A 25,619-nucleotide genomic window follows, 5' to 3' on the forward strand; every position below is an offset into this window, starting at 1 on the left:
CTTGCACCTGTTCACACTTGCTTTATTCTGATAGAAGGTACGAGTCATTTTTTTGTAATAGACCATTGAAGGTGGTGACTGCCTCTCTATCTGACTGTGCACTCCTCCCATCAGCTGAATGCTGTGGGGCGGCGCTGCTGTCACTTTACAGTGAGATGCTGTGCACTGGAGACAGAAACAGGACGCCAGCGCTACTCTCACCTCTCCCACATTTTTGGAGGGGGCAGCACTGCTGTCCCTCACAGCTTCTAACGCTACCTTCTGATGAAGTCTTGAAACACTGTGCGGCAGAGATAGAAGCAGAATGCCGGCACTGCACTCAACTCTCCCCCAACTTCTATAACCACGGATCCAGGACATCTTCAGAGGGGGCAGCAATGAAAGAAACTGTGGCAAATGCCTGCAGAGCTATCCCCTGATGATGTACTGGTCCAGGAGGGACAACAGGAACTGCAGAAAAGTGACTGCACCCCAAGCCTCTTGTGACGTCCCATTTGAGACTCTCCTCAAACAAAACGAAACAGGAAGTGAAGTAGAAAAAAAACACATTAAAGTTTTAGCTCTATAAGGAGAACAGAACGGTATTTTATGATAAAAAGCTAATTGCAAAAGTGGTTAGGGCGTAAAGATAGAAATTCATAAAGTGCATTTTAGGTATCAGACTGCCCCTTTAAGGTTTAGAAGAGCAGAACATTTGCTGCATTTCATACCTTTCTGCTCTGCAGTTCAAGGAGACATCGGACTCTGTATGGCTGCACTGTTAGGAATTAAATAAGTAAATGAATAAAGTGGTGTGATAAATGTGCTGAAAAAGTGTCACAACCTAAAAGATGAAAAAGGATTCAAATTCTCAGGGCCCAGATGTGGAAATCATGAAACACTGAAAGTCTTGAGAGGTGAGAAGAATGGGTCTGCACTGTCTGCATCAAATTTCATTGGATCAATAGTTACAATTTAGCAACCTAAATTGTCCAACTCCTTCCCCATTGGAAGAGGATTACACTGATGCAACACATCATAGGTCATAAGAGTAAAACAGCAGACAACGTCCAGGTGAGGGCTCTCTTTCATCGCTCTAAGTACATTTTAAGACACAACCACTGGTAAGATAAGAAGAGAACCTGACACTAAACATTGCATAAGGATGTTGCACTTAGATTTTTCTTTTCTCCTATGTACCCAACGGCTGAAATGTTTAGAAGTCACATTGGGCTGAATTCAAGAAAAATAGGTATAATAATGTTATTGAACACAGTGCCAGAGACTGAACAAATAAAAATTGTGCTGCAATAGTTAAATACGTACATTGCCATTATCCCCTTACCATGCTCCTTTTTGGTTATCAGGTACAGAAGGTGACATAAAATTGGGCACTGAAGTGATAAAGAAGGAAACATTAAAAAAAAATAAAAATTATTTCACACACTTAAAGCCAATCACAAGATACTGACAGTGACCAAATCATTACCTGACCAACAGAAACATCACCCTGATCACGTGCAATCAATGACAGGAAGATGGTTAGACCGAAAATATCAAGCAAAATCAGCATGTGCTGGACATAATATGCCGTGGGTTTAATAGATTGCAAGGCAGCAATCTGGGTACCAAAAATATCTAACAAAAAAAAGCGCTGTGGATCTAAAAATCTGCAGCCTGCCTTGAAATATGAGAAGTGTGAATTATGAATTCTGGTAAAATGAATCTCTCAGTAGGACCAACCATTCTAAGACGTCTATGTGGGCATGTAGGTCATAGGAAGCTGACTTATACCTTGATATCTGCAATCTGATCTTTTATACCAGCCATATCCACATTTTTCTTAATATGTAAATGAGCCTGACATAGATCTCCTTGTGAATCTGCCTCCAGAGCTTATTATAAATGAAAGGTGGCTTTAGACATATAGATCACTAGATGTGTGCCCGATGCTATCGCATCGGGAGAGCAGTAACGTCACGATGGGGGCAGCTTTGTGGCGCTGGGGGTGGCGGCCCACCCACCCCCGTGCAGTCACAGCTGGCAGGAAAGACGGTGTTGTGCCGCCTGTGCTGGAGATGGTGTGCGGTGCCACCAGAGGGTGGCCACACCCAATCTCCAGCACAGGCCTCAAGCCGTGGTCTTTCCTGCCGGCTGTGACTGCACAGAGGTGGGTGGGTAGGCAGCAGCGGGATCCGGCACGTGTAGTCAGGCGGTGGGTCCTGGCGGGGGTCCGGCGGTGGCATCCCTCATTACACCCTCTCGTAGCAACCCTCTCACAGCCGTCAGGAAAGACGGTGTTTTGCGGCCTGTGCTGGAGATGGTGTGCGGCACCACCAGAAGGTGGCCGCACCTAATCTCCAGCACAGGCCTCAAGCCGCGGTCTTTCCTGCCGGCTGTGACTGCATGGAGGTGGGTGGGCAGGCAGCAGCGGGATCCGGCGTGTGTAGTCAGGCGGTGGGTCCTGGCGGAGGTACGGCGGCGGCATCCCTCTCATTACTCCCCCCTCATTACACCCCTCTCGTTATACCCCCTTGTTCCACCCCTTTCACAGCCTCGTGATCGCAGCGGCGGCCTTGATCTGAGCGGCTGCTGAGATCCAAGCAGCGGCCGAGATCCAAGCAGCGGCCGTCGGGATCACAGCGGCAGCCTGGATCCGAGCAGCAGCCGGGATCCCAGCGGCGTTCGGGATCGCAGCGGCAGCTGGGATCCCAGCAGCAGTCGGGATCGCAGCTGCATCCTGGATCTGAGCGGCATCACTTGGGTGTTCCAAAATGGCGGTTGGCGTACTTTCGGTGCGGTGGATTGTGGGATTCGGGGACATCCAGACGGAAGTAGATGACGGACAATTTAAGGCAATTATATTTATAAATGAGATCTGATTGTCAGTCGTTAAATGTCTAACACTGGTAAACTTAATAAGCTCTAGAGGCAGATTCTCAGGGAGATCTATGTCCAGCCAATACATCATGGCTGAGGACACTTTATGATGGCGTGCACTGTCCCTTTAAAAGGTCAGGAGAGAATGGACCCCAAGCATAATACCTGGGGATCTGCAACGCGTGCAGAAACCTCGGGTAGCAGCAGCAGGAGGAAAGGGGGAAGTGCAGGACGGGGACCGGGGCAGTAAGTCGACGTCACTTTCGGGAGGAGGGCAACAAGTGTGCAGGGATGCCTGTGCTACACATTGTACAGTGCAAGGGATAACTTAGAAGCTGTTCTTCCCATTTCCGCTGAAGTTAAATGGATTCTCTTGGCATACAAATTACGTTCTGGTGACGACATTGCGGAAACGGAACCAGCACGGAAGGTGAGTATAAGCTTTATTATTTTATTGGGGACAAGCAAGGGGTATGAGAAGGAGTTGTTCAAGTAGTGGACAACGTCTTTAAGCATTTGCAGAAGAAATTTCTGCACCAAAACTGCTGCATCAAAATGCTGCAATTTACAATGTCAGCAAAATGAATGAGTTTTCTGAAATCTTAGGCTACTTTCAGATTTGCGTTTGGAGGCGCAGTGCAGGGCCGCCGCTAAGCTCCGCCCCTGGCCGTGCCTCCTCCGGTCAGCTCCTCCTCTGATCTCATGCGATCAGCGTACCCTATATTTAGCGTTGGGTACGCTGTTGCATTTTTGTGCGCTCGGCGCAGCGACAAAAGGGGGCAAGCGCCGGCAAAATCAGCCCAGCGCACGGCCAGCGTACCCAACGCTAAATATAGGGTACGCTGATCGCATGCAGCCTCATGCAATCAGAGGAGGAGCTGACCGGAGGAGGCGCGGCTGTGGGTGGAGCTTAGTGGTGGCCCTGCGCCTCCAAACGCTAGTCTGAAACAAGCCTTATGCACATGCTTATTTTTTCCTTGCAGTTTTATATTTGCAGCATGTCAATTATTTCAGCTTTTCACCAATTCAAATGAACGTGCTAAAAACGCATTTATTTTATGCAGCATTTTAACAGTACTACTTGCCCCATGAGGCACTAATGGCAGTTTAATAAAGGTCTGGATGCTAACACAGAGTTTCGATACTTAGCAATGTATGATATACTGTATAATGGGTAGAGGGAACTTTTCTAACTGCCTAATGGCTAAGATTTGTGTTTTATCCATGTCTCAAATCTAGCAGTATGACCTAGAAGATGGCAAAATGATCAGCTCCTCAGATTCCACTTCTGTTATTCACAGGCCTTGCTGAAAAAATAAGCAGCAGCTACTGCTTTTTAACTTTAAGTTTTGACCCATTTCCCCAGAGTTTACTGAGTTAGAGAAAGAGAAGGGGAAGAAGCCTCTTACCAACTGGTCATCTGGAAGGAAACAGAAGAAAAAGTTGTAAAGTATGGAGAGGATATCCTTGCAGGGAATGAGATCGAACACAGAGATCAGCCAGCGAATAAACAGAAACTGTAAGTGGAAAAAATAACAGTACTTTAGACTGACACACAACTTACACTGTAAATTTTACAGACAAGGGTCTTATTCAGATGACCATTTAGTGGGCGCACTTTGCTGATAAATGATGTACATGACAAAGGAAAAAAATGAGGGTAGCTTTCGGCACAACCAACTGGATAAAAAACTAAGGGCATCTTAGTATACCAGGAACGCGTCAGGTTTTAACTTTTTATAGACTTTTTACGTGATGCAATAACTGTACATTTTTTATCCAGTCATTTGTGCCTAAAATTAGCCTGTTTTTTTCCTTTGTCGGCTGCAATCACCAGCAGGTACGGCACCCACTGGCTTGTAATTACAGCAATAGATTCATCTATGATACCAGCGTGAACAGCTCTCACCGTGCCCTCTGCCCTAACTCCACCACTCTGCATATGACACTGGCAGTCCAGATAACAAATCCTGTGGTCACATGGACACCTCTTTTATGTGAATAAGGTCCATGATAGAAAGGACTCTTCAAACACTATGGGGATGATTTACTAAGTTACATGTGCCAAAAATTTACTTTATTTTAGTTTTCCAACATGTGTACCAAGGGGGCATGGTCTTGCATGGAAGAAGGAGACTGATGAAAAACAAGTAAATCGGAACCTGCACTGAACTGCTTAGGCCTCACCCAGGGTGCACCTTTATTAGCATACTAGAGTAAAGACTGATTTCTGGCAAATGCAGCAAAAGCTTTGAAAATCACAAAGTATATTTTGTATTTATTAGGGCGATGTCCTCTAAAAGATGATGTGTTTGGTTTGATCGACTGTTTTTTGTGCTGAGAGACTCCCTTTATAGATAGAAAATGGAAGAGGGACGGAAAAGAAAACACAGTCCACTACTTTCCTTGTACATTAACCTGCATTCCCATAATTAATAATAAATTGGTCAATCACTTACCTGAGTGCTGGGGGTACTTTTCCTAGTACAGAATAGAGACACGGCTGCGATCACAGTGTCAGGGTGCAAGTCTGTAGCAGGAATCAGGCACTTCAGGATTCGCTTATTCACAGTGTCCACTTGTGGAACAAAAGCAATAAATGTATCACTTACAAGTATGTGTGTAAGAAAACGAGTAACAGGGGCTGCAGCCTAATATTAGCACTTTACCCAGGTTGCCACTGAGAGCCTGTCTGAGCAGAATATCCACACCCTCCGCCGGGACCCCAAGTCTCGGACCCACTGCCTCTATGGTAGTAAGATGCTGGAGAAGAACAATGTTGCCCTTCAGTGGAACCTTGGCGTTAACTATGGATACATTAATGTAAATAAGTTACTATACAAGCCTACTGATAAACAGAGCATTACTGGGAGGTGGGAACACGTTCACCTACTTTTCTTGAAGTAATTGAGTGCCTTCTTCATCTTCTTCGAGTGCTCGGTTAGTGTTTCTCTTAGTTTTGTAGTCTCCATCTCAGAGTCTTTACGCAAGATATTCCCCGATATAAACCTAAATGATACGAACATCTCAGCATTCAGTGATACAAGAATCCAATATTTATACCTAAAGTGAATATCATGGAACATTAGCTATCCTGCGCCCATAACGAGACTCACACCTTTCTACAGGGTGGGCCATTTATATGGATACACCTAAATAAAATGGGAATGGTTGGTGATATCAACTTCCTGTTTGTGGCACATTAGTATATGGGAGGGAGGAAACTTTTCAAGATGGGTGGTGACCATAGCGGCCATTTGAAGTTGGCCATTTTGGATCCAAATTTATTTCTTTAAATGGGAAGAGGGTCATGTGACACGTCAAACTTATTGAGAATTTCACAAGAAAAACAATGGTGTGCTTGGTTTTAATGTAGCTTTATTATTTCAGGAGTTATTTACAAGTTTATGACCACTTATAAAATGTGTTAAAGTGCTGCCTATTGTGTTGGATTGTCAATGCTACCCTCTTCTCCCACTCTTGACACACAGTAGTATGTGCGCTCTGTATAGTGTGAGTGCTATATGTATTGTGCGCGTTCTGTATAGTGTGTGTGCTATACGTAGTGTGCGCGCTCTGTATAGTGTGTACTATATGTAGTGTGCCCGCTCTGTATAGTGTGTGTACTATATATAGTATGTAGTGTGCCCGCTCTGTATAGTGTGTGTACTATATATAGTATGTAGTGTGCCCGCTCTGTATAGTGTGTGTACTATATATAGTATGTAGTGTGCCCGCTCTGTATAGTGTGTGTACTATATATAGTATGTAGTGTGCCCGCTCTGTATAGTGTGTGTACTATATATAGTATGTAGTGTGCCCGCTCTGTATAGTGTGTGTACTATATATAGTATGTAGTGTGCCCGCTCTGTATAGTGTGTGTACTATATATAGTATGTAGTGTGCGCGCTCTGTATAGTGTGTGTGCTATATGTAGTGTGCCCGCTCTGTATAGTGTGTACTATATGTAGTGTGCGCGCTCTGTATAGTGTGTGTACTATATGTAGTGTGCCCGCTCTGTATAGTGTGTGTACTATATGTAGTGTGAGCGCTCAGTATAGTGTGTACAATATGTAGTGTGAGCTCTCTATATAGTGTGTGCTATATGTAGTGTGAGCTCTTTATATAGTGTGTGTACTATATGTAGTGTGAGCGTTCAGTATAGTGTGTGTACTATATGTAGTGTGCGCGCTCTGTATAGTAAAAAAATAAATAAAAAACCAAAAAATAAAAAACAATGCTATATGTAGTGTGCGCGCTCTGTATAGTGTGTGTGCTATATGTAGTGTGCCCGCTCTGTATAGTGTGTGTACTATATGTAGTGTGCACTATATGTAGTATGTAGTGTGCGCGCTCTGTATAGTGTGTGTGCTATATGTAGTGTGCCCGCTCTGTATAGTGTGTACTATATGTAGTGTGCGCGCTCTGTATAGTGTGTGTACTATATGTAGTGTGCCCGCTCTGTATAGTGTGTGTACTATATGTAGTGTGAGCGCTCAGTATAGTGTGTACAATATGTAGTGTGAGCTCTCTATATAGTGTGTGCTATATGTAGTGTGAGCTCTTTATATAGTGTGTGTACTATATGTAGTGTGAGCGTTCAGTATAGTGTGTGTACTATATGTAGTGTGCGCGCTCTGTATAGTAAAAAAATAAATAAAAAACCAAAAAATAAAAAACAATGCTATATGTAGTGTGCGCGCTCTGTATAGTGTGTGTGCTATATGTAGTGTGCCCGCTCTGTATAGTGTGTGTACTATATGTAGTGTGCACTATATGTAGTATGTAGTGTGCCCGCTCTGTATAGTGTGTACTATATGTAGTGTGAGCGCTCAGTATAGTGTGTGTACTATATGTAGTGTGCCCTCTCTGTATAGTGTGTACTATATGTAGTATGTAGTGTGCCCGCTCTGTATAGTGTGTGTACTATATGTAGTGTGAGCGCTCGGTATAGTGTGTGTACTATATGTAGTGTGCGCGCTCTGTATAGTGTGTGTACTATATGTAGTGTGCGCGCTCTGTATAGTGTGCACTATATGTAGTATGTAGTGTGCCCGCTCTGTATAGTGTGCGCACTATATGTAGTGTGCGCACTCTGTATAGTGTATACTATATGTGGTGTGCCTGCGTGGTATAGTGTGTATACTATATGTAGTGTGAGAGCTCAGTATAGTGTGTGTACTATATGTAGTGTGAGCGCTCAGTATAGTGTGTACTATATGTAGTGTGCGCGCTCTGTATAGTGTGTGTACTATATGTAGTGTGCGCACTCTGTATAGTGTGTGTACTATATGTAGTGTGCGCGCTCTGTATAGTGTGTACTATATGTAGTGTGCCCGCTCTGTATAGTGTGTGTGCTATATGTAGTGTGCACGCTCTGTATAGTGTGTATGCAATATGTAGTGTGCCCGCTCAGTATAGTGTGTACTATATGTAGTGTGCGCGCTCTGTATAGTGTGTACTATATGTAGTGTGCCCGCTCTGTATAGTGTGTGTACTATATGTAGTGTGAGAGCTCAGTATAGTGTGTGTAATATATGAGAAACTGGGTCTGAGCAGAAAAAGTAAATTAATGTGCATGCAAAATGTAATTGCATATGAACACATGACCTTTACACAGAGAAAACCAAAAGCAAAACACAAAACAAATATCCTGGAATAAAAAAGTAAAAAAAATATATTGCAAAAATTGCATGAAGGTAGTAATAATAGTAATAATAAGGGTATTTAGTTAACATAATTTTGATCAAAATAATGTAGAAGCCATCCCGCCACGTCACGGCAACCCTTGTGGGACAGTCCTAACTCTTGTATTTAAAACCTTTCCACTTGTCAAGTGATGTAAATGTGAACAAGGACAGAGGGACTGAACCACCAGTAATAGTATAGGCCAGACAGGATGGATTTTCCAACTCAGAAACAGGGCGGTCACACCCTTATATGCACAGAATGCACAAAAAAAATGAGAAACTGGGTCTGACCAGAAAAAGTAAATTAATGTGCATGCAAAATGTAATTGCATATGAACACATGACCTTTACACAGAGAAAACCAAAAGCAAAACACAAAACAAATATCCTGGAATAAAAAAGTAAAAAAATATATTGCAAAAATTGCATGAAGGTAGTAATAATAGTAATAATAAGGGTATTTAGTTAACATAATTTTGATCAAAATAATGTAGAAGCCATCCCGCCACGTCACGGCAACCCTTGTGGGACAGTCCTAACTCTTGTATTTAAAACCTTTCCACTTGTCAAGTGACGTAAATGTGAACAAGGACAGAGGGACTGAACCACCAGTAATAGTATAGGCCAGACAGGATGGATTTTCCAACTCAGAAACAGGGCGGTCACACCCTTATATGCACAGAATGCACAAAAAAAATGAGAAACTGGGTCTGAGCAGAAAAAGTAAATTAATGTGCATGCAAAATGTAATTGCATATGAACACATGACCTTTACACAGAGAAAACCAAAAGCAAAACACAAAACAAATATCCTGGAATAAAAAAGTAAAAAAATATATTGCAAAAATTGCATGAAGGTAGTAATAATAGTAATAATAAGGGTATTTAGTTAACATAATTTTGATCAAAATAATGTAGAAGCCATCCCGCCACGTCACGGCAACCCTTGTGGGACAGTCCTAACTCTTGTATTTAAAACCTTTCCACTTGTCAAGTGACGTAAATGTGAACAATATGTGCCCGCTCTGTATAGTGTGTGTGCTATATGTAGTGTGCGCGCTCTGTATAGTGTGTACTATATGTAGTGTGCCTGCTCTGTATAGTGTGTGTACTATATGTAGTGTGAGCGCTCAGTATAGTGTGTGTACTATATGAAGTGTGCCCTCTCTGTATAGTGTGTGTACTATATGCAGTGTGCGCGCTCTGTATAGTGTGTACTATATGTAGTATGGAGTGTGAGCGCTCTGTATAGTGTGTACTATATGTAGTGTGTCTGTTCTGTGTAGTGTGTGTACTATATGTAGTGTGAGCGCTCAGTATAGTGTGTGTACTATATGTAGTGTGAGCGCTCTGTATAGTGTGTGTACTATATGTAGTGTGAGCGCTCTGTATAGTGTGTGTACTATATGTAGTGTGAGCGCTCTGTATAGTGTGTGTACTATATGTAGTGTGAGCGCTCAGTATAGTGTGTGTACTATATGTAGTGTGAGCGCTCAGTATAGTGTGTGTACCATACAGTATGTAGTGCGCGTGCACAGTATAGTGTGTACTATATGTAGTGTGAGCGCTCAGTATAGTGTGTGTACTATATGTAGTGTGCGCGCTCTGTATAGTGTGTGCTATGTGTAGTGTGCGCTATGTGTAGTGTGCACGCTCTGTATAGTGTGTGTACTATATGTAGTGTGCGCGCTCTGTATAGTGTGTACTATATGTAGTGTGCCCGCTCTGTATAGTGTGTACTATATGTAGTGTGCCCGCTCTGTATAGTGTGTGTACTATATGTAGTGTGCGCGCTCAGTATAGTGTGTACTATATGTAGTGTGCGCACTCTGTATAGTGTGTACTATATGTAGCGTGCGCACTCTGTATAGTGTGTGTACTATATGTAGTGCGCGCGCTCTGTATAGTATGTGTACTATATGTAGTGTGCGCGCTGTGTATAGTGTGTGTACTATATGTAGTGTGCACGCTCTGAATAGTGTGTACTATATGTAGTGTGCCCGCTCTGTATAGTGTGTACTATATGTAGTGTGCCCGCTCTGTATAGTGTGTACTATATGTAGTGTGAGCGATCAGTATAGTGTGCACACTATATGTAGTGGGAGCGCTCTGTATAGTGTGTATGCGCTATATGTAGTGTGCGCACTCTGTATAGTGTGTGTGCTATACGCAGTGTGCGAGCTCTGTATAGTGTGTACTTATTGTAGTGTGCGCACTCTGTATAGTGTGTGCTATATGTAGTGTGCGAGCTCTGTATAGTGTGCGCTATATGTAGTGTGCGCGCTCTGTGTAATGTTTGTGCTATATATGTTACAGCACCCACAAGATCGGCCTGATGAAATTGTACACAGCAGTACGGCAACTGGTGGCCGACTGAGACATACTGTACATTCAGTTTAGTGTGTGTACTATATGTAGTGTGAGCGCTCAGTATAGTGTGTGTACTATATGTAGTGTGAGCGCTCAGTATAGTGTGTGTACTATATGTAGTGTGAGCGCTCAGTATAGTGTGTGCTATATGTAGTGTGCCCACTCACTCTGTATAGTGTGTACTATATTTAGTGTGCCTACTCTGTATAGTGTGTGTAATATATGTAGTGTGCGCGCTCTGTATAGTGTGTACTATATGTAGTGTGCCCACTATATGGAGTGTGAGCGCTCAGTATAGTGTGTGTACTATATGTAGTGTGCCCGCTCTGTATAGTATGTGTACTATATATAGTGTGAGCGCTCAGTATAGTGTGTGTACTATATGTAGTGTGCACGCTCCGTATAGTGTGTGTACTATATGTAGTGTGAGCGCTCAGTATAGTGTGTGTACTATATGTAGTGTGCTCGCTCTGTATAGTGTGTGTGCTATATGTCGTGTGCCCGCTCTGTATAGTTTGTACTATATGTAGTGTGCCCGCTCTGTATAGTGTGTGTACTATATGTAGTGTGAGCGCTCAGTATAGTGTGTGTACTATATGTAGTGTGCGTGCTCTGTATAGTGTGTGTTATATGTAGTGTGAGCGCTCAGTATAGTGTGCACACTATATGTAGTGTGAGCGCTCTGTATAGTGTGTATGCTCTATATGTAGTGTGCGCACTCTGTATAGTGTGTGTGCTATATGCAGTGTGCGAGCTCTGTATAGTGTGTACTTATTGTAGTGTGCACGCTCTGTATAGTGTGTGCGCTATATGTAGTGTGCGAGCTCTGTATAGTGTGTGTGCTATATGCAGTGTGCGAGCTCTGTATAGTGTGTACTTATTGTAGTGTGCGCACTCTGTATAGTGTGTGCTATATGTAGTGTGCGAGCTCTGTATAGTGTGCGCTATATGTAGTGTGCGCGCTCTGTGTAATGTTTGTGCTATATATGTTACAGCACCCACAAGATCGGCCTGATGAAATTGTACACAGCAGTACGGCAACTGGTGGCCGACTGAGACATACTGTACATTCAGTTTAGTGTGTGTACTATATGTAGTGTGAGCGCTCTGTATAGTGTGTACTATATGTAGTGTGAGCGCTCAGTATAGTGTGTGTACTATATGTAGTGTGAGCGCTCAGTATAGTGTGTGCTATATGTAGTGTGCCCACTCACTCTGTATAGTGTGTACTATATTTAGTGTGCCTACTCTGTATAGTGTGTGTAATATATGTAGTGTGCGCGCTCTGTATAGTGTGTACTATATGTAGTGTGCCCACTATATGGAGTGTGAGCGCTCAGTATAGTGTGTGTACTATATGTAGTGTGTACGCTCCGTATAGTGTGTGTACTATATGTAGTGTGAGCGCTCAGTATAGTGTGTATACTATATGTAGTGTGTACGCTCCGTATAGTGTGTGTACTATATGTAGTGTGAGCGCTCAGTATAGTGTGTGTACTATATGTAGTGTGCTCGCTCTGTATAGTGTGTGTGCTATATGTCGTGTGCCCGCTCTGTATAGTTTGTACTATATGTAGTGTGCCCGCTCTGTATAGTGTGTACTATATGTAGTGTGAGCGCTCTGTATAGTGTGTGTACTATATGTAGTGTGAGCGCTCAGTATAGTGTGTACGCTCCGTATAGTGTGTGTACTATATGTAGTGTGAGCGCTCAGTATAGTGTGTGTACTATATGTAGTGTGCTCGCTCTGTATAGTGTGTGTGCTATATGTCGTGTGCCCGCTCTGTATAGTGTGTTCTATATGTAGTGTGCCCGCTCTGTATAGTGTGTACTATATGTAGTGTGAGCGCTCAGTATAGTGTGTGTACTATATGTAGTGTGCGTGCTCTGTATAGTGTGTGTTATATGTAGTGTGAGCGCTCAGTATAATGTGCACACTATATGTAGTGTGAGCGCTCTGTATAGTGTGTATGCTCTATATGTAGTGTGCGCACTCTGTATAGTGAGTGTGCGCACTCTGTATAGTGTGTGTGCTATATGCAGTGTGCGAGCTCTGTATAGTGTGTACTTATTGTAGTGTGCACGCTCTGTATAGTGTGTGCGCTATATGTAGTGTACGAGCTCTGTATAGTGTGCGCTATATGTAGTGTGCGCGCTCTGTGTAATGTTTGTGCTATATATATGTTACAGCACCCACAAGATCGGCCTGATGAAATTGTACACAGCAGTACGGCAACTGGTGGCCAACTGAGACATACTGTACATTTTTGGGGCTAGTTAGTAACCAGCGCATGTTCTTAGTGAAAGGTTAACTAGCCTCAGCAGTTTACCAGGATATAGATGACAATATCACGATGAGAGCAGACAGGACATTGAGGTGACAGAAGCAGTGAGAGCGAAGAGGAGATTGAGATGACAGCAGCACAGTGAGAGCAGAGACGCGATTCTTGAATGGAACAGCGCCCCTGGGCAGTACGGGATGGAAAAATGCACCCCAACCAGTGGACCGGAAGAAACTACGTTCCTTGACCCAGTGAGGATGTTGATGTCCACCTCCTGAGAGACCACTAATCCGGGTGAAAAGGCAAAAAAGGTGGTCCAGGGGTGCTGGGTTAATGTCCCAAGCCGACGGCAATGACTCAGTAGAGGACGGAGATGAAGTTGGATAAACGATACTGCCTCGATCGACGCCACCAGTTTCCCCAGGACCTGCATACTGGACCGCAGGGAGTGGGGGGGGGGGGGGGGGGGTGACGGGGCTGCCCGGATCCTTGTGGAGATCTATCCTGGAGGGAGAATTACCAATTACCAACCCTCGTGGAAGACTACATAATCCGCGTCGAGATCTTTCCTGGAGGGAGAATTACCATCCCTCGGGGAAGAGTCCATGATCAACCCCAAAAAGGACTATCTAGGTTAACTAGCCAATCCAGACGAGAGACCTTCCACACAGGCTTGCAAAGAAGATCCCTTTATGAGGAGGTCGTCTAGTTAGGGTAGAATCACCATGCCCTGGGAGTGCAGAGTGGACATGACAGCAGCCATGACCCTGGTGAACACTGAGGGGGAGTAGCGAGATCGAAGGGCAAGGCCGTGAACCGAAAAAGCCAGTCTCTGATTGGCCTGAGAAGATTGGAATGTGGATACACGTCCCTGATGTGACATACGCGAGGTATTCCCCTTTTTCCAATGAGGAGGTAACAGAGAGATTCGATTCTGAAATGACGTACTTTGACAAGCTTGTCTAACAGCTTTAGAACTAGGAGGGGGCGCATGGTTCAGATTTATTCGAACCCACACGGGCAGAGCACAATGGGTTAGCAGTCCATTGCCTTAACCCAGGGGTGGGGAACGCCCGGCCCGCAGGCCGTATACAGCCCGCCATATCATCTTGTGCGGCCCGCAGCCACTTTCCCCATTGTTGGCCGCGGGCCCTTTAAGAGGTGCGGTGGTATTGTGCTCAGCAGGGCCATATTTGCCACATCATACTCACCTCCTCCAGCCGTGCCTGCGCTGCAGCTCTGATGGTCCTGCTCTTCCTGTGTGAGTGCGCGGTCACACGTGGTACCGCTCATTAATATCATGAATATGGACGCCACTCCACTATCATAGGCGTGGCGCCCATATTCATGACCCTAATGAGCGGTACCACGTGACTGCGCGCTCACACACAAACAGGAAGAAGCAGCAGCAGGCTTAACCACTCGGCCACGTCGTCCTTGAGAAAATGGAACTGCACGCGCCTCTGTCCTCGAAAGACGCGACTGTAAGAGGCGTGTTGGCGGGGAAGACGCAATTCTATTTTTGGGTCTGGGGCACACTAGATCTCTGACCCCTTGGTCTTGAACGACCGCCAGTGGGACCTGTCGAAAGAAGAGCAGACAGCCGTCTACCCTGCCTGTGTCTTCCGGATACCAGAGTCATAGCGCAGAAAACATGCGGGAAGAGGGACCCTTGGATCTGGACTGAAAGGACCTGTGTCTCCAGGAATGAGAGCTTGAATGCCAGTTTGAGAATCCCTATCCCTGCGGGGGGAAATTATAGATTTCCTGGAAGCGGAGTTTGCTCGCCACTCCCGGAGCCCTAGGGGCTCTCCTGATGGGAACGGCATTAGCAGCTGCAAGTGCGACACAGTTAGCCGCATCTAGGAAGGCTTGCACAGCTTAATCCATGCCGAGGCAATCTGGTAAGCAAGACTGAGCGCCTAGGGAGGTAGGTTAATGTCTTGACCAGACTTAGCTAGAGCTTCTACCCGGGCTACCATAGGTGTGGCCACCAGGGGGCGGCAAAGGAAGGAAAGAATGCTGCTCCGGCAGCCTCAAAGACTGACCAAGCAAGATTGTCTGACAGTCAGTCGGGTTTTAATAGAAGAGCCGTCAGTCAGAGGCAGGGGAGATTTGGAAGCGAGCAGTGACATGTGGAGCCAAAGGGGGGGCTGAGTCCACTCCTTTCTTAGTGTAGGTGGTTTCCAGCGGCTTATGCCCTGGGAATCGTCAGTTAGGGCAACTTCTATGCCTCTGAACAATGTCCGTTACGCAGGGTGGTTGGCAAAAAAACCTGTTAGGACTTTTGGTCCTAAAGAAAGACACGGTGTGGTCCAGACTGCTGTGTCTACTATCAGGATTTTATTAACCTCATCAATGAGAGAATCTAGAGACTACTGGTAGTCTAGCGACTCCAGGACTACGGCCACATCAGACTCTTATTCTGAGTCGTGTTAGCAGCAAGCCCCTGATGAGGGGAAGCATGAAGCAGAGTCTGAGGACACCGAAGCGCGAGAGTGTCAGGGGGGACGATTTCTAGAAGGTTGTATATCTGCCGCAGTCCGGTACCCGTCTGAGGATGACTCTCGTGAGGTGGAAGAATCTATAGCCTTGGCCAGAGAGGCTATGTACTGTACCAGAGACGAGACCCATTAGGGCGGACTAGATACACTAGGGTCGGCATTAGCAGGGGGCTCCTGTAGGCATAAGGGGTCGCAGGATGCACAGATTGTCTTACGGTGTCTGCGTGGTAGTGCATTACGTGCTGTACATGAGGCATACACCACTGTGTTTTAACAGAATTCTTAGATGTCTTGAATGAGACATATTGCACACTTTTTGATGCTGCTTAGAGGCTGCTGCGGGGAAGGGGTTAAGCGCTGTGTACCAGCTTACCCAGGTCCTGAGTCCGTGCACCAGAGAAGGTAGTGAAATCATGTAATCACACTGAGCATGATCTAGGATGATGTTTGGGGGTTGCGTGTTGCCTTGGATTAGCGCTGTCCTCAGGGCTGAATGCCGCAGCCGCTTCCATGCCAGCTCGTGAGGCGGTCGTGGGGGGAGCAAGATGTGCTGGCTCCAGAAGGGGGTACTTGGGGTCGACACCCTATGTTCCCGTCTGTTGGTGATGTGGGGAGAGCGGACTCACTGAAGGGATCCGTCGCCCCTAAGGAGAGCCCAGGCCGGTGTTGAGGTTGCAGGAGGGGATACGGGGAAACGACACTCCGCGTGCCCGCCTGTTGATTTGGGAGATCGGGACCTTGAAAGGCCCCGTCGCCCCTTCAATCCATAGAAAAAAAGGTAAAAAAAGTAAAAATGGAAAAGGTAAAATAATAACGTTGGGGTCTGAAGCCAGACCCTAGTGCCTCCTACAGACACGAAGCAAGACCTGGTTCTGGATAGAGGCAGCAGAGGGTGTATAGTGCGGGGAAGAAGCCAATTTTCTTTGTGCATTTGCTTAGTGTCCTCCTAGTGGCGGAAGCATAACACCTGTGGTCGTGTGTCCCCCAATGAGGCGAAGGAGAAAGTAGCTTACAGCTGTATGGGGAAATTAAAGAGGTGATTATGGTGGCACAGCAGAGGTGGTTTGCAGGTGTGGATGACAAGGAATTCGCCATCTGCTGTGTAGGGAGTAAAGGTTGTGGACAGTGGAGACATGTAAAAGAGGAGGAACAGGAGAGGGACTGCTAGGTGTACAGTAGCTCAAATTAAGCAAAAGCAAAGTTCACTTCCTGTGATATAAATATAAGAACAGTGAGTAGATGGCAAGTTACAGAGACACAAAGTGGCTGGCATCTTTGCAGAGGTAAGGCTATGTTCACACACATTTTTTCTGCTCATTTGGCATTAAAACCTGTTTTTAACAGTGTTTTTGCTGTGAATTATACATGTGCTTTGCATGCAGTACAGTCATGGCCAAAAGTTTTGAGAATGACACAAATATTATATTTTCATATGATCGGCTGGCCTCTGGTTTTTGTGTGTGTTTGTCAGATGTTTTTATCACAAACAGAAATATAATTGTAATCATATTATGAGTAGCAAAAGGTTATATTGACAGTTAGAATTTAGTTAATGCAGCAAGTCAACATTTGCAGTGTTGACCCTTCTTCTTCAGGACCTCAGCAATTCTCCCTGGCATGCTCTCAATCAACTTCTAGATCAAATCCTGACTGATAGCAGTCCATTCTTGCAAAATCAATGCTTTTATATTGTCTGAATTTGAAGGTTTTTGTTTGTCCACCCGTCTCTTGATGATTGACCACAAGTTCTCAATGGGATTAAGATCTGGGGAGTTTCCAGGCCATGGTCCCAAAATCTCTATGTTTTGTTCCCTGAGCCATTTAGTTATCACCTTTGCTTTATGGCAAGGTGCTCCATCATGTTGAAAAAGGCATTGTTGATCGCCAAACTGCTCTTGGACGGTTGGGAGAAGTTGCTCTTGGAGGACATTCTGGTACCATTCTTTATTCATGGCTGTGTTTTTAGGCAAGACTGAGAGAGAGCCCATTCCCTTGGCTGAGAAGCAACCCCACACATGAATGGTTTCAGGATGCTTGACAGTTGGCATGAGACAAGACTGGTGGTAGCGCCGTTTTCCAGATGTCCCATACAATCGAAAAGGGGATTCATCAGAGAAAATGACTTTACCCCAGTCCTCAGCAGTCCACTCCCTGTACCTCTTGCAGAATATCAGTCTGTCCATGATGTTTTTCCTGGAGAGAAGTGGCTTCTTTGCTGCCCTCCTTGAGACCAGGCCTTGCTCCAAGAGTCTCCGCCTCACAGTGCGTGCAGATGAACTCACACCTGCCTGCTGCCATTCCTGAGCAAGCTCTGCACTGCTGGTAGCCCGATCCCGCAGCTGAAACACTTTTAAGAGACGGTCCTGGCGCTTGCTGGTCTTTCTTGGGCGCCCTGGAGCCTTTTTGGCAACAAGGGAACCTCTCTGCTTGAAGTTCTTGATGATGCGATAGATTGTTGACTGAGGTGTAATCTTTCTAGCTGCGATACTCTTCCCTGTTAGGCCATTTTTGTGCAGTGCAATGATGACTGCACGTGTTTCTTTAGAGATAACAATGGTTAACAGAAGAGAAACAATGATGCCAAGCACCAGCCTCCTTTTAAAGTGTCCAGTGGTGTCATTCTTACTTAATCATGACAGATTGATCTCCAGCCCTGTCCTCATCAACACTCACACCTGTGTTAATGGAGCAATCACTGAAACGATGTTAGCTGGTCCTTTTAAGGCAGGGCTGCAATGATGTTGAAATGTGTTTTGGGGGATAAAGTTCATTTTCTAGGCAAATATTGACTTTGCAAGTAATTGCTGTTAAGCTGATCACGCTTTATAACATTCTGGAGTATATGCAAATTGCCATTAGAAAAAAATGAAGCAGTAGACTTTGTAAAAATTAATATTTGTGTCATTCTCAAAACTTTTGGCCATGACTGTACATCTTTAGTAAGGTTAATTGTATTCACATTTTTCAGCATTTTTGCACTTTCACTGGGTGAAAAAACTGCTGCAAAATTGCTAAAATAATTGACATGCAGATTCAAAAAACTGAAGTTCTCAAAATCTGTCAGGAAAAAAACAAACGCGTGTATGAGATTTCTAACATCTCATTGCTTCTACTGTGAAATGCAGATCATTTTCATAAAAAAACACAGCAAAAACCCTTTGTGTGAATATAGCCTAAGACAACACGTTCTGTAAATAAAGTGATGTACAATTTAGCCATTTAGTACACTGACTGACAAGTGGAGATAATAAGTCTGTGGAAAAAAACAGTGACCATAGAAATGCATTGCACACTATACATACCCCATAAATACATTGCAACGGTTTCATAGATATTGTGTTGGTCGTTTGGCCAGGGTCTCAACAGCTTGATTAAAACTTTACTTTTAATAATAAAACACAAAAGATCACGAATATATAGCCAAACAGACATAAAACAAAAAAGGTCAAAATTATCTGCTTATGCGACATACGTAGGGGATTGTAGGATAACTCCATTAACCCCTTAATGTACAATGACGGACAGAGTCGGTCATTGGACGCCTCCCCGTTTGGTGCGAGCTCCGGCGATGAGCTCGCAACTTTTCCGTAACATGTTAAATGCCGCTGTCAAACTCTGACAGAGGAATTTAACATGCATACGCAGGAAGAGCGTCATTACCTCCTCCCATTGGTGCCCGTATCACATGACCGCAGGTTGCAAATGGGTTGGCATGACAACCCGGGGTAAGGAGAAGACTCCTGTGGCTGTCACTGCTGGATCGCTATGAGCGCCACAGGTGGTTGGCGCTCATAGCAAGTCAGCATTTCTGCTACATAGAGCAGGGCTGCAGCCCTGCTGTGTATCAGGGGCGATCGGACAGCTTCAAGTCTCCCATGGAGACTATTGAAGCAAGTAAAAAGTAAAAAATAAATAAATAAATAATAAAAAACAGTTCAGATCACCCCCCTTCGCTCCATTCCAAATAAAACAAAAAATAAAATAAAATATACACATATTTGGCATTGTTGCGTTCAGAATCGCCCGATCAGTATATATAAAAATAATTAATCGGTAAACGGCGTAGCGAGAAAAAAAATTGAAACAGGAATTTTTTTTCCACCACTTAGATAAAAAACAACCTAGACATGTTTGGTGTATATGAACTCATAATGACCTGGAGAATCATAATGGCAGGTCAGTTTTAGCATTTAGTGAACCTAGTAAAAAAGCCAAACTAAAAACAAGTTTGGGATTGCACTTTTTTTTGCAATTACATCACACTTGGAATTTTTTTCCCGTTAAACGATATGGTAAAACCAATTGTGCCACTCAAAAGAACAACTCATACCACAAAAAACAAGCCCTCACATGGCCATTTTGAACAAAAAATAAAAAAGTTATGGCTCTGGGAAGAAGGAGAGCAAAAAATGAAATGCAAAACCAAAAATACCCCTGGTCGTTAAGGAGTTAAGACACTGTTGTCCCCCTACCTTGCTGCGGAGGTTGGCACCCAAGAATCTGTGCTGATGGTGCCCTGCTCACCGTTGACTCTCCCTAATACGCCCCATTAGGTCCTAAAGTGAGGAAAAGAAAGGTATGAGGACAGTGTACATTTATCAAACAGCAGAACAAAGTACAGTGTGTAGAGTTTGTAGTGAATCTCAAAAAATATTGAAAATAGTGGGGGCTGTCACAAGGGTACAGTCTGGTCAAGCAGTATTTTTTAGTAATAGGGGTATTTTCGAAGGGCCCCAACAGAAAACAGATATAAAAATAAAACATCTGAACAAAAGCGATAAATAATACCAAAGTATAAATATTGTACTTAGTCCCAGTTTCATAACATGATCAGTAACCGCCTACATCCACATTCATCAGTGATTTTCAATTGGATATAGTGCCCAAATGCAGGTTATTTCAGTGTCATCAAACCACACGGTATAGAGGTCAAAAATCATCTCTCTATTCCCAGACCATGGGGAAATGAACCTTCCTATAAAATGTCAGCAGTAATTCTCAAGAAACTGTACCCAGACTGTAGTTATTGCACCAGTACTCAGAGGTAACTTATCTCCCAGTACTCAAGAGCAGATATAAACCCACAGAGCTAGTAAGTATGTGAAGTGCAGTGAAGGCCTGGCAGAGCATCAAAAAGGAGGAAACACAGCGTCTGGTGATGTCCATGAGTTCAAGACTTCAGGCAGTCATTGCCAACAAAGGGTTTTCAGCCAAGTACTAGAAATGAACATTTTATTTACAATTATTTAATCTGTCCAATTACTTTTGGTCCCTTTAAAACAGGGTGGCACATGTTAAGGAGCTGAAACTCCTAAACCCTTCATCCAATTTTAATGTGGATACCCTCAAATGAAAGCTGAAAGTCTGAACTTCAACTGCATCTGAATTGTTTTGTTTAAAATTCATTGTGGTAATGTCTAGAACCAAAATAAGAAAAATATTGTCTCTGTCCAAATATATATGGACCTAACTAAGTGGTGTAAAGTAAGCGGAGTACGGTATAAGGAGTACAATACAGTATAGGTGTAAAGTAAGCGGAGTACGGTATAAGGAGTACAATACAGTATGAGTGGTGTAAAGTAAGCGGAGTACGGTATAAGGAGTACAATACAGTATAAGTAATGTAAAGTAAGCGGAGTACAGTATAAGGGGTACAATACAGTATAATACAGTGGGGGAAAAAAAGTATTTAGTCAGCCTCCAATTGTTCATGTTCTCCCACTTAAAAAGATGAGAGAGGCCTGTAATTGACATCATAGGTAGACCACAACTATGAGAGTCAAAATGAGAAAACAAATCTAGAAAATCACCTTGTCTGATTTGGCAAGCTTTATTTTTCAAATTATGGTGGAAAATAATTATTTGGTCACCTAAAAACATGAAAGATTTCTGACTCTCACAGACATGTAACTTCTTTTTTAAGAGGCTCCTCTGTCCTCCACTCATTACCTGTAGTAATGGCACCTGTTTGAACTTGTTATCAGTATAAAAGATACCTGTCCACAACCTCAGTCACACTCCAAACTCCACTATGGTGAAGACCAAAGAGCTCTCGAAGGACACCAGAAACAAAATTGTAGCCCTGCACCAGGCTGGGAAGACTGAATCTGCAATAGGCAAGCAGCTTGGTGGGATGAAATCAACTGTGGGAGCAATAATAAGAAAATGGAAGACATACAAGACCACTGATAATCACCCTCGATCTGGGGCTCCACACAAGATCTCATCCTGTGGGATCAAAATGATCACAAGAACAAAGAGCAAAAATCCCAGAATCACACGGGGTGTCTGAATGTCATATCTTGACACCCATTGACTTTGCTGAGATGCCCAGAGTCACTGCATTTTACTGCAAAAAAAAAACGGATCCACAAAAACGCTGTGCATGAATCATGGCCGTAGCCAGAGAGGGGCAGCTGCCCCCCCCCCAGAAGCAGGGGCACGCACCTATCAAAACTCACTTGTATGCTGCAGTGCTCTCGTTCTGCACTGGCTCCAGACTGCAGGGGGCAATCTCCCCTCCTCTGTCCTGTCTTCTGCTGTCTTCACCAGAGAGCGGAGGGGGAGGGGTGCCAGCCCTGCACAGGATCCGATTCCTGGGCCCCGAGCTGGAGAAAGTGAGAAAGTTGTGCACACGCTGCAGCTGGCAATAAGATAGTCTGCAAGAGGGACATGCTGGAAATCTGATTGGAAAAGTGAGGAAATTGATTATTGCCGCCAGAAACCCTAAAATTGATTCCATCTTGAAGAGACGTGCTGGGAAAGGGGCAATTGTCGATCAAGTCACTCGGTGAGGCAGCACTTATTTAATGATTGAGCGACTGCTGGAACTAAAACCGTTTCTTATAGATATAGCGAACCCTCGGGTAACCCTAAATGAAGGTCAATGGACACAAGTGGCTAAATTGAAGGAATTGCTTAATCACCCATTTACCGTGACTAAAAAATTACAAGCTGAGGATTTAACTCCTGGCATTTTCATTAGGGAGTGGAAGAACTTGCTATTTTGCCTGTCCCAAAGATGAGGTTTAATCGCAGATGGCATTTCTGCTTCAATGAAACGGAGAGAGACAGCTATTGAAAAATAAATTTGCTGTTTATGTGGACCCAAGTCATCATATACTGCTTGATGATCAACAGCTTACTAAAGTAAAAGAAGCTCTGACTGAGGTAGCAGTTAGGATGAGTGGCCTACAGGAGGACTGCCAGGCGCAAGAGGACTTGGGTCCTGACAGTGCTACTGCTGCCATATCTTCATCCTCATCAGATGAGGAGTTTGACTTCGACAAGTATTTGGACGACATGGAGCAGGCAAAGCATTGCCGCAAGGAAAAAGATTTCACTCCGTCTCCTATAGCAAGCAGATTGAACATCTTTCAGCAAAATGTTTCACTTGCTCTCATAGAAATAGAAAAATTAAACCGTTCATCAAAACTGATGCATGAGGCAAATCCTTTATACCCGGAAATTGTTAGAGATGTTGCCCATGTGGTTACAGCTTTGCCTCCAACCCAAGTTAGTGTAGAGAGGTTGTTCTCTAGCCTTAAAATTATTAGGTCAGATTTGAGGTCATCTATGAAAGCAATTCTACTTCTTAGAACAAATTAATAGACTGCACAAATGTTATTTAGTATGTTTTTGTTGAAGACTGGTTTTTGCCACATACATAGTTTATTACATAGTGATTATAGTGAATATATATATATATATATATATATATATACACACACACACACACACACACACACACACACACACAATATACAGTATATATACAGTGGGGAAAAAAAGTATTTAGTCAGTCAGCAATAGTGCAAGTTCCACCACTTAAAAAGATGAGAGGCGTCTGTAATTTACATCATAGGTAGACCTCAACTATGGGAGACAAACTGAGAAAAAAAAATCCAGAAAATCACATTGTCTGTTTTTTTTTTTTCATTTTATTTGCATATTATGGTGGAAAATAAGTATTTGGTCAGAAACAAGCAATCAAGATTTCTGGCTCTCACAGACCTGTAACTTCTTCTTTAAGAGTCTCCTCTTTCCTCCACTCATTACCTGTAGTAATGGCACCTGTTTAAACTTGTTATCAGTATAAAAAGACACCTGTGCACACCCTCAAACAGTCTGACTCCAAACTCCACTATGGTGAAGACCAAAGAGCTGTCAAAGGACACCAGAAACAAAATTGTAGCCCTGCACCAGGCTGGGAAGACTGAATCTGCAATAGCCAACCAGCTTGGAGTGAGGAAATCAACTGTGGGAGCAATAATTAGAAAATGGAAGACATACAAGACCACTGATAATCTCCCTCGATCTGGTGATCCACGCAAAATCCCACCCCGTGGGGTCAGAATGATCACAAGAACGGTGAGCAAAAATCCCAGAACCACGCGGGGGGACCTAGTGAATGAACTGCAGAGAGCTGGGACCAATGTAACAAGGCCTACCATAAGTAACACACTACGCCACCATGGACTCAGATCCTGCAGTGCCAGACGTGTCCCACTGCTTAAGCCTGTACATGTCCGGGCCCGTCTGAAGTTTGCTAGAGAGCATTTGGATGATCCAGAGGAGTTTTGGGAGAATGTCCTATGGTCTGATGAAACCAAACTGGAACTGTTTGGTAGAAACACAACTTGTCGTGTTTGGAGGAAAAAGAATACTGAGTTGCATCCATCAAACACCATACCTACTGTAAAGCATGGTGGTGGAAACATCATGCTTTGGGGCTGTTTCTCTGCAAAGGGGCCAGGACGACTGATCCGGGTACATGAAAGAATGAATGGGGCCATGTATCGTGAGATTTTGAGTGCAAACCTCCTTCCATCAGCAAGGGCATTGATGATGAAACGTGGCTGGGTCTTTCAACATGACAATGATCCAAAGCACACCGCCAGGGCAACGAAGGAGTGGCTTCGTAAGAAGCATTTCAAGGTCCTGGAGTGGCCTAGCCAGTCTCCAGATCTCAACCCTATAGAAAACCTTTGGAGGGAGTTGAAAGTCCGTGTTGCCAAGCAAAAAGCCAAAAACATCACTGCTCAAGAGGAGATCTGTATGGAGGAATGGGCCAACATACCAACAACAGTGTGTGGCAACCTTGTGAAGACTTACAGAAAACGTTTGACCTCTGTCATTGCCAACAAAGGATATATCACAAAGTATTGAGATGAAATTTTGTTTCTGACCAAATACTTATTTTCCACCATAATATGCAAATAAAATGAAAAAAAACAGACAATGTGATTTTCTGGATTTTTTTTTCTCAGTTTGTCTCCCATAGTTGAGATCTACCTATGATGTAAATTACAGACGCCTCTCATCTTTTTAAGTGGTGGAACTTGCACTATTGCTGACTGACTAAATACTTTTTTTCCCCACTGTATAATATATAGTGGTGTAGTGACCACTGTGTCCGCTAGAGGGCGCTGTGTGGGTGTCCCAGGACAGGCATATAAGCATTTCCAGTGTCCTGATAGGAGTAGGATGCTGAATGATCGTAATGTATCTCAAGGTGGGTGGCCTTGAGATGAAGGCTTGCTTATGTGCTGATCAGCAGAGCTTATCTTTCGTTCCAATGTGTCAGGGAGAAGTCTTCGGGTAGCTGGAGAGATGGGCAGGACCAGCTACCTACAAATCCACCCAGGGGTGTGTCTAGAACGCCATACTAAAGAATGTATGAATGCTTGTAGGACCTGTGATGAGGTCACAGCCATGTGACCCGGTGGGCGTGGCTATGGACCATATAAAGTGGCCAGGGTAGGTCACATGAGGGAATGCTTGGACCCGGTTGGTCCGTTGTGGAAGGTCCCGCTGGGAAGATGGGGTTTCCTGTCTGACAGCACGTGAATGCTGTGAGCAATGGCTGCAAGCGTCTGACAGTTCCCAGGGAGCGGGAATGAACATCTGCAGTG

At 44.2% G+C, this 25,619-nt stretch overlaps 1 protein-coding gene across 2 annotated transcripts in view; it reads right to left on the reverse strand.

The window, feature by feature from the left end:
• Positions 1-25,619, reverse strand: part of CENPI (centromere protein I) — a 166,645-nt gene that overhangs the window by 105,320 nt on the left and 35,706 nt on the right. For both annotated transcript variants that reach the window (XM_073573088.1, XM_073573089.1), the window contains exons 2-8: positions 20,178-20,261; positions 5,753-5,868; positions 5,529-5,666; positions 5,319-5,437; positions 4,269-4,376; positions 1,325-1,373; positions 711-757 (exon numbers count right to left, since the gene is read on the reverse strand). In XM_073573088.1, coding sequence (XP_073429189.1) covers positions 711-757; positions 1,325-1,373; positions 4,269-4,376; positions 5,319-5,437; positions 5,529-5,666; positions 5,753-5,831 — 540 coding nt within the window. In that variant the 5' untranslated portion in view covers positions 5,832-5,868; positions 20,178-20,261. The remainder of the gene's footprint in view (positions 1-710; positions 758-1,324; positions 1,374-4,268; positions 4,377-5,318; positions 5,438-5,528; positions 5,667-5,752; positions 5,869-20,177; positions 20,262-25,619) is intronic.

Source organism: Dendrobates tinctorius, unplaced genomic scaffold, assembly GCF_039654945.1.
Source record: "Dendrobates tinctorius isolate UK_male_01 unplaced genomic scaffold, ASM3965494v1 ptg000034l, whole genome shotgun sequence".
NCBI lineage: Eukaryota > Metazoa > Chordata > Amphibia > Anura > Dendrobatidae > Dendrobates > Dendrobates tinctorius.